The sequence below is a fragment of the Thunnus maccoyii genome, chromosome 16, assembly GCF_910596095.1.
Source record: "Thunnus maccoyii chromosome 16, fThuMac1.1, whole genome shotgun sequence".
Classification (NCBI taxonomy): Eukaryota; Metazoa; Chordata; class Actinopteri; order Scombriformes; family Scombridae; genus Thunnus; species Thunnus maccoyii.
Genome location: NC_056548.1, coordinates 26,528,247 through 26,544,778, shown reverse-complemented (window position 1 = coordinate 26,544,778; position 16,532 = coordinate 26,528,247). Strand labels below are relative to the sequence as shown.

Below are 16,532 nucleotides of genomic sequence, written 5' to 3'. Positions count from 1 at the left end.
GGTTCACTGATGTGTTTTTAATAGTTTTTGGACAACAATAGAGCTCTATGTCACAGAGGAAGAAGATATATCTTTTTTTTGAAGATACATACACAATACTTGTTGGCAGATTTGGGTCTGCACATGGGATTTGTTGACAATAACAACATTACAGAATATTGCAATACCTATCATATAAAAATCCTTTCAAAAAGTTTAAAAAGAAAAAAAAAAATCACCAAAAAATGACACCACTGAGTTTAGCTCACCTTTATGTCCCTGGTGGCCTGCAGACCATAGCCCTCTGTTCCAAAGTTGGCAACTCTGAAGCCGTCACAGGAAGCCCCGCTTTCCTGAGCCCAGGACATCAGATCTAGGAAGAAGTCCTCTCTGCTGCCCTCAAACACTATCGATATTCCTGAAAACAAAATCATTACTACTTGCTTTGTTCCACCACCACAACCAGACCATTATACTACCCCTTCAAACGACACTAAAAGGAGTATTGGCTCATCACTTTGTATTTTTTTAGCACTGTAGGATTTAATCTTAATTTCAATACCCTGAAAAGGTATAAACATTGTTTGTGTGCAAGTGTGTGCGCATGTACTTACCCTTCTGTTTCTTGCGGATCTTTTCTACCAAGCCTCTGATCTGGATGTACTCTTCCCACTCTTTACCAGCAGAGGGTGCTGCACTGCTGCACTCTGAGGGAACACATGATGACCATTAACACTTTAACCACATCACTCTAACTTAAACCTAAAGCAAACACACCTTAACCATGACATGTTAAACTGAAAATAGTGACACATAGCTAAACCATGACCCTGATGTTAAATCAGGTGCTTGAGAACTCATATGTTGTGTTACTTTAGCACCACTGATTGTGATAAACAAAATATTCTCTTTTAGCTTGAGACTGAGTGAGCGGTTTCAACTAAAATGATCTTTATCTTCCCCCCTTCCTTATATCTGGTGTTTCAAGTCATAGAAACACAAAGTAGACTGTACAATGATACAGAAACACTATGCCAAGACAATTCCATTATGGCACTCTCATTAAGTCTGTTAAACTCCCCAAACCCTGGCATAGTCTGTAATAAATTACAATAATTGTCTAATTGGCAAGCAACAAAGTTAACATATCCCAATGTTAGATTAGGACTCATTTGTTGTGAAGCCATATTCTTTTACATATATTTTATCTTATAACACAGCCTCACAATGTAGTAACAGGCTGTTGATTTGATGGGGGTAACTGATCACAGTTATGCTGTCTAGCATTTTATCTTGTGACATTGTGGCGGCATGTGACTTCCTACTTTGTGTCAACTGTTATCAGCATTACTACACTTGTGGAAGAAGGATTTCCTTGTACTGTTCTCCTCCAACTACTTAAAACCGTGGATGTACTGAGGGGATACCGCATTACAAGATGGCACCCCATCCATTCCTCTGAAAGTTGCTCAGTGGTTCATAAGCTGAAAAAAATCTTCACGTTTCTGGCTCACTTCTGCATTTTTGGGCCCATAGAGCATGCTCACTAGAGTCCTTTTCCAGCTGAGCCGGATGACAGTGTGCAGCAGCTTACTGTGCAAGGGTCATAGTTGAGTTCTAAAATCCTAGCGTACAACAGAGAGCCTCTCCTGCGTGGCTGCTGACAGCTATGTCAGCTGAAGAGTCGATCACACATGACGACACTAGGGGAGATTTTACCAGCGTCTGGTTCATAGTAGTTAAGCTGACTTTGCTAACATTCAGCACCAGAACAGACCGCATCAGAGCAGCAAACACAAACAAGTTGCACCGCCCTCCATCTCAATCACACTTGTAGTTAAGTAATTATGAGACAAGATTCAAGGTTTGTAGAAGTTTATCACCTGCTGTTATCCTGTCTTGCTCTGTGTGCAATTACAGGACTAAAAAATAATAATAATTTGTAATTTTTTTTAATTCTGTAATTTGACTGACAAAATGAGATTTGACTCGAGGGCTTCTTGACAGATGATTTGAATCATCAACGTTTAGGGTGCAGCCAGGTGTATTCACTGTCACTGGTTCTGCTTGTGTCCACTCGCTTTGGGGACTAGTTCCTGGAACTGAATTGTGCTAAGATGATGATACTAAACAGAGTTCCAGGTACTTTCAGTGGTCGCCAGCATCGCTGTCCATCATGACTGGTCAAGCAGGTGTGACATTAGGACAAAGATTACAGCGACTTCAAAACAGCTGCTAAAACAATAAACTGCCATGCTATAAATAAGCGGTGGGTCATAATATTAGAATGAAATAACAAAGCACCACTAACTACACACATTAATGGACTTTTGAACTGAATGTTTTCAGTACAGTAAATGATAGACTTTGTGAAGCACATATAACATTATCAGTTGCTGGCCACAGAACCTGCAGTGTGAAGGTGAACTGAGCGTGTAAGTTGAAGATAAACATACTCTGCAGCAGTTCAGAGATGAGGTTCATCATCTCCTTTGGGGAAACCACAGCGCTGGCTCCTGAGCCCGACTTCTGAGTCTTCACTCGACTCTTCTTTCCCATGGTGCTGGATGGACAACTGGTGCTGAGGAGACACATCATTATTACTGTTAACCTTTCATACCAGGACTTACTTTGAGATATCACCAATAAATCACGCTTACAGTGTGAAACTCAAATTTCATTCAAATCAAACTGAGAGATGAGACTTTCAACTTCATTTGTAAAACTTTCTAAAATTGATCAAAGAAGTTCTGGACATTTGTAAAAGAAAAAAATAAATCAATGAAGTTTCTCTAATGTCCTTGGTAATCTCTGATCCACTCTGCCCCAAACCACAGAGACAAAGCAGACAGGTAGGCTGGCTCTAATAAGTGCCCAGAGCCACACGTCACCTTTTCATTGTTCTAAGTATTTCTAAGAAAGAGTCTGTGGAATCAGTGTACCATTCCTCTGAGGCTTCTTCCAAGAAGAAGGTTTACTGAGTTATACATCAGCCTTATTTATACTTCGGTGAGCAAAGCATGGAGTACTGGTGAAGAGCTGTGTGGCCAAGAATGAACCTCTACACTCACAAGTGACATAGATTAGATTAGTGAATAATACACTATTATAGTGGGACTAAAATATTACATAATAGCTGGCTCAGCTTGTGGGTTGCAGTTGACAACTCTGGAAAGAGCTGGACCTTGAGTTAAGATTGGTGAAGTTAAAAGTTGTCATTTATGGTAGGATAATGTATCATGCTATGCTACATTATAACAGGAATGCAACACAAACATTTTGTGAAAAGGTAATATATAAATAATACTGCTTTATCATTTCCTTCTATTGGTATGTTGTAACCAGATAGTTTTGTTTTCTTTTTGTCTACATGTTTGAGATTTCTGTGTCTGTGACCTTTGGTGTTACCCAAATACAGTGAATGAAATTTCACACGTGGTGCTCACAGTATCAAAAACTACCTACACAGAAACTTGTATAAAATATAATAAAACTTGTTGCTCCCAATAATCAACTGAATACACTGTTAACTGTTTTCATTGGAACTACTTTCTACAGAAGAAATAGTCCCTGCTAAAACTGCTCACAGTGCGGTCTGTGAATTATCCAGAGTAACAGGAACAATGTTGTGTTTTTTATCTTTTTTTAGGTGGCTCTATCCACAGTATTTGGGTGTTAAGCTTCCATGCCATTACTCCTGTCTGCTTCTCCAAACTGGAAGCATGCTCACCCAAATATACTGCAGGTAATACACTGACTATGGAAAACTGCCTCATACAACCCCACTTCAAAAAATCTCAACTTTCCCTTTAATTTACATTATGTTATCCTTCAAGCCAAGGTATTCAAGTATTAAAATGGCTGTTGCCCTGTCACAATTCCCTTGGTTCTCCGTTTAACAAACAAAACGTTCCAAATTTTAATTTACATTGATATTATCCTTCAAGGTACAGTATTCAAGTATTCAAAGGGCTATAATGCTCTTGTTTTTCCACTGAAAAAATATACAATCCACATTTCAACTCACAGTAATAATATCCTTTAATGCCAACATCTTGGTACGTATGCAGGAAACATAATGAACATCACCTGCACAGATCACCCTTACAAATACAGGCTTTGGTAACTGAAGCTCGTCGAGACATTACAAATTTTGTGCCAGGAAAACCAGCTTGTCCACAGCATCTGGTTTCAGTGCGGACCTGCGGCAGGTGACAATGTACCCACCGGTGCTGAAAGCTCTCTCAGATGGGGCCCTGGTGGCAGGAATGCACAGATACTTCCTGGCTAGCTTTGCTACACAAGAGATATTTTGCTTGGTGGCATTTCCACCACTCCAAAGGGTCTGTGTCACTGTCAATTTCCACGGTCTGCAGGTAGCCTCTCAGCTCCACTTTAATAGTCTCCTCATCTGAGAGAGTTGCTCTGCTTTCAGCTGTGCTGCTGCTGCCATGCTTTTTGAAAAAGCTGGCCAGTCTTTTTTCTTTTTACCTCAGGTTCACCTGCTGCTGCTGCTGCTACAGGCCTTGGGAGAACTGATGAGGTGCCAGTGGTGTCTGCCTGTTGCTCTGTCAGCAGTGATTTGATCTCTTCTACTGCTCTAGCTTTGATGTTATCCACCTTTTCATGCTTGATGTAGGTAGTTTTGAAGCAGGGATCAAGAAGAGATGCCATGTCTAGCAGGTTATCTGTGCCAGTATCTGTGTACTTTTCATTCAAGTAGGTTAGAATGGTTGTCTTCATGTCCTTGGTCAGTTGAGTGTCATTTTCTCCCTCAGCAAGAATGGTGTAATTGAAGAGATGGAGTACTGGCTTGAGGTATGAGATGCTAACATAGCGTTCACCAGACAGGCATCTGTCAACTCCTGAAGAGGGCTCAACACCTTGTTTTCTGCTTCCAGCACATCCATGTCCCGCCAGCTGGGCACCAAGTGCCCTGTTTTCTTTTCAGCACCCGACTCACGGCTCTCTCCTACTCAATCAGTCTTTGGATCATCTTTTGTTGCGATCCCCACCTAGTAGGCATCTGTTGTGAGCTGGTGCTTTGCCAGGCCCAGTTCATCCTGCGCAATGGCCGGGTCCCTCTTCCTTTTCCAGGAGTACGAAAAGGCACAAACAATTTTTTTGCACACACTAACTGCACATTCTATGCGGGCATCTTTTATACTTCTCCCTGTAAAAACAAGCTGGATTGACTTCACAATGTTGGTCAAACCCCTGCCTCTCCCCTCCCAGTCCCCAGAAATCAAGCACCCCTCTCAAGCCTTGTGCAATTATTTCTCCAGTGTGGTCCAGTGGTTGCGCAACTCCCAGTCATCACTGATGAAGTGCACCGTTATGCTGAGGTATGGCTCCATTGTGTGACTTGACCACGGGTCTGTTGTAGTAGAAAAGTGGGCGACGTACGTAGCTCTGCTTCCAGCTTGCTTTGGTGTCATTGGTAAAATGTTGGGATAGCAGTCTGGCTGAAATGTTTTCACCCCAGTAAGACATACCTCGAATCCAGTGTTTTAATCATTGCTCTGAACCCGTCTTTCTCGACCATGTCCTCGCATAGGTGGATTGTTATTGCGTTTATAATGTCGCTCCATTGCTTACTTTTCCTATCATATGCAGTGCCCTGAGCAAATGTCTCTTCAAGTGATGTCTGACCCTTTGGCTTCACTGTTTCACTGGCGCAACTGCTTGGCTGCCTCAAATCTGATGACACTGTCGGTGTTCCAACACATGTTTTTCTGCTGAGGTGATGGAGTAAGTTGCTACTGTTACCACTACCAGCAACAACAGTGGCTCGACAAACTTTGCAATATATAGTCTTTTGGTCTATGTCGGATTTTTTAAAACCATCTCTTCACTGTGAACAATATTATATGTTTTGCTGCCTATTGAAGAGTTACAGCAATTGTTTCAGGCTATGCGCCGGTATAGTGGTACATGAATAATTAATATCGTACAGGAAATTAAAAGTGGTATACCGATCCAGCACTAGTCCCTCTGATAACACACATCCCAACACTTCAGTGACACACTGATATTTCATTAAGTAGGGTTAGTTACAGTGTTAGGCCAACAGCTTTTACACCAGCAAAATGACACCTCTAAATATACCAGGTGTCAATGTCCAGTTTATACGGACCAATTCAATTCCCTACAGGCCTTAGCACGACTAATATGAATTCCTCTTCCCTGTGCAGCTGCTCACCCCACTTGTTCTCCCTCTCCCACTCCCTCTCTCTCTCTCTCTCTCTCTCTCTCTCTGTCACACAAACAAATGCGCACACACACACCATTTCACAATCCAGACAGTTTACCAAAGCAAAGGAAGTGACTGAGGCCATTTTTGGCAGTTGGGGTCTTTTTCTGTCTGACAGAAAGTCCATCCACTTTTCGCACTCGCAGCAGACAGACCCAATGTTTCTCTGTCTCACTCTCTCACAAGCACTCACACACTAGACAGCTGCTCAGTGACATTCAGTAGCAGTTGTCACTGTGCTCCAAAGCCAGTAACCTACAAGAAGAGCAGAGCTTCAGACAGCCACTGTTCACCAAATGTACATGAATTCATAAAAGGTACACGGATGCAGATTAAAAACAAGAAAAGTCACAACTCAGTATACACACATATATATATATAACCCCAAAACAGGAACTACTTTTATTGAAAACCACAGAGGGCCATAAATCGTAGGTCAACGCTGTCAAAATCATATACTTTTACTGTCAGCCAAGTCAGATGCATATTAATTTGTTATAATTTGTAGTTGAAAATAGTGTAATAAAACTACAATGTCCAGGTGGACATTAATGAGCCCCCTTTGAAAAGAAACTGAATTTGTAACCTGTTATGTCTTCAGTAGGAAGCAGTGGGCTTGGGTGTCAGACAGGGTAGGAAGTCAGGAAGTTGTTTATGTTGGTATTTTCATTGAATTTGTTGACTATAAGACAAATCTAAATTAACACACACCAGCCTTATCCCTCTCTTTGTGCACTAGTTGTTCTCTCTCTCTTTCAAAATAGCAAACAGAGGACTGTGTAAGTGAACTCTCAGGAAATCAATGTTGAACATGTGGTTTAGCAGACAACCACAGATAGGTCTCAGAGCCAATGAAACATTTAGTTTTTTGAAACCTGTAAAATCAGTCACATTATGTACAAAGTGTTACTGTTTAAAGGATAGGCTCACAATTTTTCAACAGCAGTCAGGTGTTCATATGAACAGTGAAAGAGGTTTTCCTCGCTGTAAGCATTCCTCCTGTTCATACTGGCTGTTAAAAGATCCCCTTCAAATGTGTTTTCAATGTAAGTGATTGAGGCCAAAATCCACAGTGTGTCCACAGTCATTTTGTGCAAAAATGCATTTAAAAGTTTATCTGAAGCTTATCTGAGGCTTCAGCAGTCTGAGTTCAACATATCAAGTGGATATCTGACACATTTACAGTCTTTTTAGCATCAAATTCCCTCTTTGTGTTTCCTCTAACAGTGTTTCCCTGTTGAGCTGCAGTGGAAGAATAATAACAAAAAAAGGGACTTTGGCACTAAAAAGACTGTAATGTTGAAAGATATCTACTTGATTTGACTCATTTGGATGCTGATGCCTCATATTAGCTTCAGATAAACTTTTAAATATATTTTTGCACAGAAGGAGGACCGTGGATTTTGTGCCCCATCACTTACGTTGTAAGTGCATTATGAAGGGATCTTCTAATGGTCAGTATGAAAAGGAGGAATAATTACAGCAAGAAATGTTCATTTTGGCTCCTGACTGTTGTTTTAACAAAGACTTGAAAAATTGTGAACCCGTCCTTTAAGGCATTTTAGGAAGCAATATTGCTTAAAAATGTATATGACCATGCAGACAAAACTTTTGTGTTCATAGCAAAGCTTACCTGGACGGTATTCACTATAATGAACCAAGTAACCATACATAAAATAACAATGTAATAGAATAAAGCTTCACCTAGTGTTGTTTAGGCTAATGACTCAGTTAGCATGTCAGTGTGGTTTGTCTTGACTGGTTTGTTTAGTGTAAAATTCAGCTCCTTTGTAGTAAGTATTACATGTAACTACATGTCATCAAACTGTATATTAAAATGAATCCGTTTAAACAGTATTTACTTTCCATATATTCACTATAGCAAGCTGGTGTTAATATTTAGATATTTGTTAGGTGAGGTATTAGCAAGACTTTTTATCTTCCCACCATTTACAAGCCGACAGCCTACTAGGTTACTAGTTCGCCCCTCAGGTTATTTGCAGCTTTCCCACTAGGCCAGTAGCTAGTTTACTAGCATAGAGGCATCACGCCCATCCGAGCAGAGGCGTAACTGGAGCAGGCTGCAGAGCTCATCCATCTCTACTGGCTGCACGAACTAAACCTTACCAGGCTAGCTGTTAGCTGCTAAGCTGTCAAGTCATAAAGGATCAGCCTGAGTTTTTAGAAGGAGCTAATCTGCTGGATTGGTTAGCCTCGCCTGCTAAAACACAACTGCCTCTAAACCACACACACGCATTTACATAGAGACAGCACTGAACACTAAGTCACAACTTTACAAAACCAAAACCATAAACATTTTTCTGCGATTCAGTCATTACCTTTTTTTAAGTGACAGCAGCAGTTCCTCTGTTCCTGCCTGCACTGAAACCTAACTTGACTGACTCTCGCATTTGATTGGAGTAGCCATGAATATACGCCCACAAAAACAACACCGATTCCTGGCATTCCGATTGGTTATAGGGCAACAGAACGTAACAGCGATTGGTTGAAAACTGCTGATTTATGTAAATTTAACAAGTTCCGTCCCACCGCGTGTTGCAACTGGACGCGTACTTTTAGAAAGATTAAAACGACCATATATGGTAATGTTTGCGCTACAATCATTGGTTCAAACATTGTCAATCACAAATAAGGCTCCAGTGTAGTCCGGTGGTCTTTGTTTGGATGGAGTACACAGCTGCTACTATAGCACATCTAATATATTGAACTGTTTCTACATCAGTGGGAATGCCTCTCTTATAAACTTCACATTTATCTATTGCTGCAATTACTGTCTAAAGGCAACGGGAGTTAGTTTCAACACATTTTGTCTCGGTTTGGAGTAATTGGTTTTGTCACTTGCATTTCAGCACAGTAACTAGGTGTAACGTTAATAGCAGCTAGCAGCTTAAATGCTGTTTTCTTCAACACACTACACCCGGAAAAGAGAAACTCCAGGCTCAAGAAGTTCTGCTGCTAGCAGGACCAAAAGGACTTGGCCACCCTGGACCACATCAGACCCTGCTTATTCTGGGACAGGAGGGACCCGGCCGCCCTGGACCACATCAAACCATGCTGGTATTGGGACAAAAAGGACCTGGCCCACACCCCGTCGCAGTCAGAGGGACTGGACCCTGCCACTGAGGCCCGGTACCGGAGAGAAGGGGCTCGGTTCATCTTTGATGTGGGCACACGGCTTGGGCTGTATCCTTTTGTTGGAAAATATACTATCATTGTTACCTATATGACAGATACTGGTGATTGAATCACCTGGTACACACAGCTTACGTTATTACACTGTGTAACAGATGAGCTGGTGTGTGAAACACATTTCTATGGATGGTTCATTTGACAGTCTGGTGTTATGCTGCAGACTAAAGGCTACGTTGTGCACTTAGACCGTTCAAAACAGTAAACTAATGTATAAATTGCCAATGTGTTGCGAACATCTTCCTTTACTGTGTGTGAAAGAAATTAGATTAGATGTGTGTATGCTAGTTAAACTGCAGCTACCAATCATAGCATATCCCTTCACGATGCACTTACAACGGAAGTGTTGGGGACCAAAATCCACAGTCGTCCTTCTGTGCAAAAATGTATTTAAAAGTTTATCTGAAGCTAATATGAAGCTTCAGTGTCCAAATGAGTCAAATCAAGTAGCTATCTTCCAACCTTACAGTCTTTTTAGTGCCAAAGTTCCTCTTTTTGTTACTATAATTCCACCTCAGCTCAACAGGGAGTCACTGTCTGAAGAAACACAAAGAGGGTATTTTATGCTAAAAAGACTGTAAATGTGGCAGATATCAACTTGACATGACTAACTCAGACTGCTGAAGCCTCATATAAGCTTCACATCAACTTTTAAATATATTTTTGCACAAAATGACTGTGTGGACACACTGTGGATTTTGGCCTCCATCACTTACACTGAAAACACATTTGAAGGGGATCTTTTAATAGCCAGTATGAACAGGAGGAATGATTACAGCGAAGAAAACCTCTTTCACTGTTCATATGGACACCTGAGTGCTGTTTTAAGATAGACTTGGAAAAACTGTGAACATGTCTTCTGGCTTGACAAACTAAAGTTCTAGCAAGACCAAGTTAACCTGACGTGCCAGATGGTTTTGTTACACAGAACCATCTGAGAAGTCGTCCTTGGAAACGGTTTGGAAAAGGATTCTTGCATATTCTTGTGATGTTGTGATCTCGCAATTCCAGCTGCCTCTCAAGATAATGACCAAGTGAGGTGAAGTTGTAGGCTCTGTCAGGCAAGCAGCCCATCCTGAGACTAATTAGAGAAGTGACCACTGTACACTATTGTTAAAAACTCTGCTGTCAGACTTCTTAACTTCTGTGGCTGCAGGCACTATGAAACACTGGCAACTGGAATTGTTTATTTCCACCGCTTCTACATGTTCCACTCCTTCAAGCAGTTCCCTAGATATGTAAGTAAACAGTTCTTTCATCCATGTCAAGCCTGGAGATTTGTGTGCCACCATTTGTTGGGTTTATGATGAAACTTGATCCATACACTGTGAAAAATCAACAGAGCCGGGATGTATGGCAACACTATGATATTCCACAAAGCAACCAGTGCACATTTGTACCATTAAGCATACATTTAACCTCAAGCCTTTAATGTTCTCTGTAAATTACCGGAAGAGGAAATACAGAACTGTAACACACTCTAAAGTAATCCCTGTCATGCTTTTAACTCTTCCGTAGCATCATCTATAAATTTCTCAAATAGGCTGTGAAAATGGAATTTACTGTACATTTTGAAATAGTACCTTTTCTTCCTAACCTGGTGCATGTATCTGTAGGTGACAGGAGGATGCTGCCTTTTCCTAGCAGGCAAAGTGGAGGAAACACCGAAGAAATGCAAAGACATCATCAAGACAGCCCGCAGCCTGCTCAACGACATCCAGTTTGCACAGTTTGGAGATGATCCCAAGGTTTGTAACAAGAAATCCTTTTATCAAGACATGACCAGTAATGTCTTGTTGAAAATGCTGGAATGCTGGGAAATTAAAACTGGGAGACAGAGACTCAAAAATGTGTTTAGTTTTGTCTTTTGTGGGCATTTTCTCTATAACAGCTCAGTGTTTTGTAAGTGAAAATCTACAAACCTTCTTAATTTTTTACACATGTCTTTCAAAATAGGCTAATACAGCTGTCTTAATGAGTGTCTTTAAGACTGAGTGTCTTTCATCATTCAAGGGCACATTGACTAGTAAGGTATATAATAATATGAGGAAGAGAAGGGTTGTAACCGATGTAGGGTTAGGGTTAAAAAACAGGCTTATTTGGTGCTCATTAACAAGTTATGAAAGACTTCCTTTGAAAGAAAAGTTGTTGTTTTTTTAAGGTTGTCTATAAAGCCTGTGCAGCGCAATTTATTTGCTTATAGTTTGTGATTATGTATTCTGATGAGCTAGAATGCTTAACATGTAGCCACAATGTCGCCACTTCAATTCCAGCCAGTAAGCTTTGATGTGTGTGTGTGTGTGTGTATGTGTGTGTATATATATATATACACACATAAACTTCCCCTCTCTTTCCCCATGTTTTCTGACACTTTGTACTCCAAACTGTGTAATAAATATGTCTTAACAATTCATCATTTGTGCTGTATCAGCATCAACTACACAATATTTATTTACAGAAAGCTTCATTAGCCATAATGAAAGTGAAAAACATGTTTTGCATTTGCTCCCTAAGCTGATTTGTCTTTTGCATGTGATAGAATGTGCTCATCAATCCACAAATGTCAGAGGATGTTGTAGATGAGTTTTATATCCTGCATTTACTAAAAATGTGCATTTCATGTAGTCACACTACAGACAGCCTCTTCTCGTAACTTCAGAATTTTGACAGACAACCAGCAGACTGTAACTGTATATATCTGTGGAAAGCTGGAGAGTCTTTTCTTATGAAGTCTGTCACAATTTACTCAAGGAACATTGCTTTCCCCAACAGGAGGAGGTGATGGTGTTGGAACGCATCCTGCTGCAGACCATAAAGTTTGACCTGCAGGTGGAGCACCCCTACCAGTTCCTGCTGCGCTATGCAAAGCAGCTTAAAGGTACATCTGTCTCTTTGTTCATTTCTGGGCCACTTGGGCAAAATCAATATTACGCATGCTCAAGACTGTGTCATTTGATGGTAAGGATTCTTTAGTTTGCTTAAAATATTAAGAATCTGTGTCTATGTTTTTTTCCTAAAAAACTTCAATTACCTTGTTAAAAATTATTAAAATGACATCTACGTCTTCATCTTCATGGAAAAATCTAGAATATATGAATATGCAAAAAATGTTAGTTTTATCTTTATCTAAGATGTTTCCTACTTCCCTGAAACGTCCATAAGTAGCATACTGGACTATGATTGGCACCAAATTTGTGATGTCACAAAAATCCTGCTGGTAGGTCCACATCTGAAACTGAGACGAGCACAGAGAAACGCTCTCCCTTCAGCAGAAAAAACAAGCAGCATGTTTTTGAGTAGAGGGTGATTTCAAATTTGTCTGTCAGGATGTGTGGTTAAATAGCAATGTAGAATGTGTAGCTGATAGAGAAATAAATGGTGTTTTTTTTTTTTAGGTGACAAGAACAAAGTGCAGAAGCTGGTTCAGATGGCCTGGACCTTTGTGAATGACAGGTGAGCTCAGAGAACAGTATACACAGAGGGTTGGCTGAAACCGGAATTTTAAGGTTCAATACAATACTAAAAGTTTATGTCATTATTCAGTACATTTACTCTTTCCTGTTTTCATATTCATTTTAAATTTGCCTTCTACTGCAACTCTGTGGAATTTATTATATACCAGATGTTAGCAGACTAACAGATGTGTACAAGGGAATAATAATAATAATAATACTGTCCTCTGCTGCCTTCCCCAGCCTTTGCACCATGGTGGTCCTGCAGTGGGAGCCGCAGATCGTAGCAGTGGCTGTCATGTATTTGGCTGGTCGTCTCTCTAAATTCGACATTCAGGAGTGGACGTCCAAACAGTCGTCCCGTCGCTGGTGGGAGCAGTTTGTCCATGACGTGCCCGTGGAGGTGCTGGAAGGTAGTGGGAATACTGTCACTCTATTTATAATATATATGTTATATAAGATTTTCTGATCTTGCCTCTTGATTCTATTTCTCCTCCATCTCAAAGATATCTGCCATCAGATCTTGGACTTGTATTCTCAGGCCAAGCAGCAGATTCCTGATGGAGGGCTTGGGACTGGGGAAAACCCCCCACCGCCTTCCATCCTGTCTCCCTCAGTCCCACCACTGACCAAGAAAGCCTCCCCTCAGACCAGCCCCAGACCACCCAGACCAGCCCAGGTGAGCAGACTCGTGGTGAACACATCTCAACCTGTTTTAGCATGTGTGTTTTATCTCATTTTATCCGTTAAATGGTACTTTTTCTGACTCTGATTGATATTTTTTTTTTCTTTTCATTGTTTTTTAGCCGTCTCCCAAAGATGACAGCAAGGCCACTAGTAAGTATAAATTCTTCACTATGTTTTGTATCTGATAGCTAGCTATCAGATACAAAACAGTGAAGGACTCACAATTCAGTTAAAGCTCATCAATCCATACTGTAATTTATGCATTGGTTTTTTTTTTCGTTTTTCTTAATCTTAATGTCTTTTATTGTGTTTTTGTTTTCTAGAGCTACCAAATCTAGAACCTCCACCACCTCCTCCTCCTCCTCCACCCCCTCCTCCTCCTCTGGTCTCTATGAATCCAGGTCAGTGTCTCCTGCTCTTAACTCCTATTAAACACGTGATCAGTCATACTCACATGGTTTTTGATTTTACTGCTAGTTTGGTTGTTTAGTGAAATTGGGCAGTTTGACATGATGCTACTACACTACAACATATGTTAAGGCATGTACAGGAAGTACCAGCAGTGAGTTTGCTAGTACTGGAAAATTAAATGTCTCAAATTACTTTATCCAAGGCTTCATATTGTCTTGAATACATGCAGCCTTTCAGTATTAGGTTTATTTTTAGAGGCTCTTAGAAATGTTTGTTAGAAAAGATATGTCCACTGGATGCAGCTGTGTCATGTTCTGTTCACGCCAGCTTTGCCGATGTTCAGATCTCCAGTCAGAAGCACTCACACTTGTCATTTTTTGCGTAATTTAATCATTTAAAAAAAGACATTTTTGCGGCTCAGTGAGGATCAATGTAGTAACAAACTTTGAGTGAGTAAAGTGAATTTCACACTTCAGAGGCGCGAGATGGTCCGGTAGAAATAAGATCTGCCCCTTAAAGAAAGCAGAGTGGAGAAAAAAGCCAAGCATAAGCCATGATCATGACACTCACATGTCCACTGACACACTGGTTAGAATGACAGTGGATTGTCTCCAGAGGGAGCTGGAATGCAATAGAGCCATGTCCAGTAGACATTAGTGCTCAGATAAGATATGACTTCCAGCCATGTTCATCTAAGTCTGCTAATAACAGAAATGGCATTTCACATGCCTGACCAGTCCTGCTAAGTCAACCCAAAGCCTCCACACTAATGGCCTTCATTCTCAGGCCAAGTACTGATCTCCTCATATTAGTAAGGCCTTTGTATGTGGTGTGTGGCGTGTGGTGATAAACACCCCAACATTGCATTTTAAATCTTTTAAAATGTTTCACTCATTTTAAGATGTAAACTAACAGCTATCTTGTAATCAACATGCATCACTGCATCTCTCCTCTCTCCAACCAATCATAAACCCCCTTCCTCCAATCCACCCACCCCAGATCTCCCTTCTAAACCAAACCCCCCACCTTTACCCCACTGCCCACCTCCTCCACCTCCTCCCCCAATAGACCTTCCCACCTCTAGCTCCCTGGTGTCCAGCGAAGGCTACCAGAAGCTCCAGTCCATGATGAAGACAGAGGGCTCCTGTTACACCACTGTACCCCAGGCCTGTGCCCCACCACTGGGTTACCACCCCTACCCCCCAGGCACCACGGCCTACCACACTCCCCCACTCTCTGCCTATAGCTACCTGCTTGCACCTCCGCCGCCCTCAGTCATGGGGATGGCATCCGGTTTAGCGAGTGGGTACCCCCCACCAACAACCGCAGGACACAATCAGCTACCGCCTCCACTGCCACCCGGGATGCCCCCTGTTAGTGGGATCAGTCGGGGAACGTGGATGAGATGAGTTCCATGAAAACACAGAAAGGTTCAGAAACGTTCAAACAAAATCTTTTAAAATTATTGGGATTGATATAAAATTACTACAGTGGTCAACTTTGACTAAAGGAGAACACTTCCATTGCTGGTTTTGTGGTTGTTCCAGTGCTGAAAATGTGTACTTATACACAATTACGAAAAGTTCATGCAGGTTTTACTTGACTAAACAGCGTTAACAGAGACATGAGAGGATTGTAAAATGAATGTCTTCCTTTAGCTCTCTGCTTTTTTGCACAAGACATCGTGACATATTTTGAAGTAGACAGTATTGTGCTTTGATAATCACAATTGCCTCATGTCCTATTTAAATACTGATTGGGACAGTATTTTGTTGTTGTCATGTGAGAGCCAAGTACTTTACTTTTTGTGTCAGATTTTTCAGTTTGAATATTGTTATGAGTAAGATATTTTTGGTGTGTAACAGCAATTTGAGTTTCATTTGTTTTTAAGCCTATTAATGAGAACACAGCACTGTAAAAGGCATTTTTCACCGATTTTAAATTGTTCAGTCCATTATGTTTCTTTCCCTTGAAAATACTTTGGGTTTTAGATCATTCAACAACTGTTTCATTTCATACAGAAATGTTTCCTTCGTCAGCTTTAATTGAACTAGTTTATTTTTATTTTTTTTTAATTACTTTATTTTCATATAATGTGAATACATAAGCACACCCTTTTAAAATGCTCTGGATGTTTACTTTTTTACTGTAAGAGTGTAATAAACCACTAAGAATAACTGATAATAATTTCCCATCTATTATTGTCCTGTAATTGTAGTAATATACTTATGAGATTATATAATTCTATTACAATGGTCTCTTAAGATCACTTGACTGACATACCCCCACAGCCCTATTGGATGAGTTCTTGAATTCATCTTTAAACTAGATGTTATTTAACACTATTAATTATATAAAAGTGGCAGCAAGTTTGCATATATACTACTGTTACTTGGAGTGGTTGGATCTGGATGTTGTAACCATTTATCAATTAGTTTTAGCTATATATTTCAACTGCTCTACTTGTTTGCTAACTAGTATTCACACTCTCCCAATTGTAGCACATTGTGTTCAAGTCTTAGAAATGACTAAGGTTAGTT

The 16,532-nt window shown here is 40.6% G+C and overlaps 2 protein-coding genes across 3 annotated transcripts in view; one reads left to right on the top strand and one right to left on the bottom strand.

Annotated features, from left to right (window-relative positions):
* The window catches only part of setd3 (SET domain containing 3, actin histidine methyltransferase), a 29,678-nt gene extending 20,957 nt beyond the window's left edge, over nt 1-8,721 (bottom strand). The window contains exons 1-4 of one of the 2 annotated variants that reach the window (XM_042388123.1): nt 8,572-8,721; nt 2,436-2,560; nt 594-686; nt 249-397 (exon numbers count right to left, since the gene is read on the bottom strand). In XM_042388123.1, coding sequence (XP_042244057.1) covers nt 249-397; nt 594-686; nt 2,436-2,538 — 345 coding nt within the window. In that variant the 5' untranslated portion in view covers nt 2,539-2,560; nt 8,572-8,721. Of the gene's footprint in view, nt 1-248; nt 398-593; nt 687-2,435; nt 2,561-8,179; nt 8,518-8,571 lie in introns of those variants that run through there. The other variant, XM_042388124.1, reaches the window with a different exon arrangement.
* LOC121881129 (cyclin-K-like) lies at nt 4,780-16,204 on the top strand. Its single transcript, XM_042388776.1, has 12 exons — nt 4,780-4,797; nt 5,265-5,324; nt 9,216-9,436; nt 10,599-10,680; nt 11,059-11,190; nt 12,215-12,320; nt 12,838-12,895; nt 13,138-13,307; nt 13,401-13,573; nt 13,701-13,731; nt 13,905-13,982; nt 14,992-16,204. The coding sequence occupies exons 1-12, from the start codon at nt 4,780-4,782 to the stop codon at nt 15,399-15,401; spliced, it is 1,539 nt and encodes a 512-aa protein (XP_042244710.1). The 3' UTR covers nt 15,402-16,204.
* Nucleotides 16,205-16,532: the final 328 nt, after the last annotated feature.

Excerpts from the sequence above, each read along its gene's own strand:
- LOC121881129 (XM_042388776.1), top strand. Across the intron at positions 13,308-13,400 it reads GCCCGTGGAGGTGCTGGAAG|ATATCTGCCATCAGATCTTG; the intron begins GTAGTGGGAATA and ends TCCATCTCAAAG. Across the intron at positions 13,983-14,991 it reads TCTGGTCTCTATGAATCCAG|ATCTCCCTTCTAAACCAAAC; the intron begins GTCAGTGTCTCC and ends CACCCACCCCAG.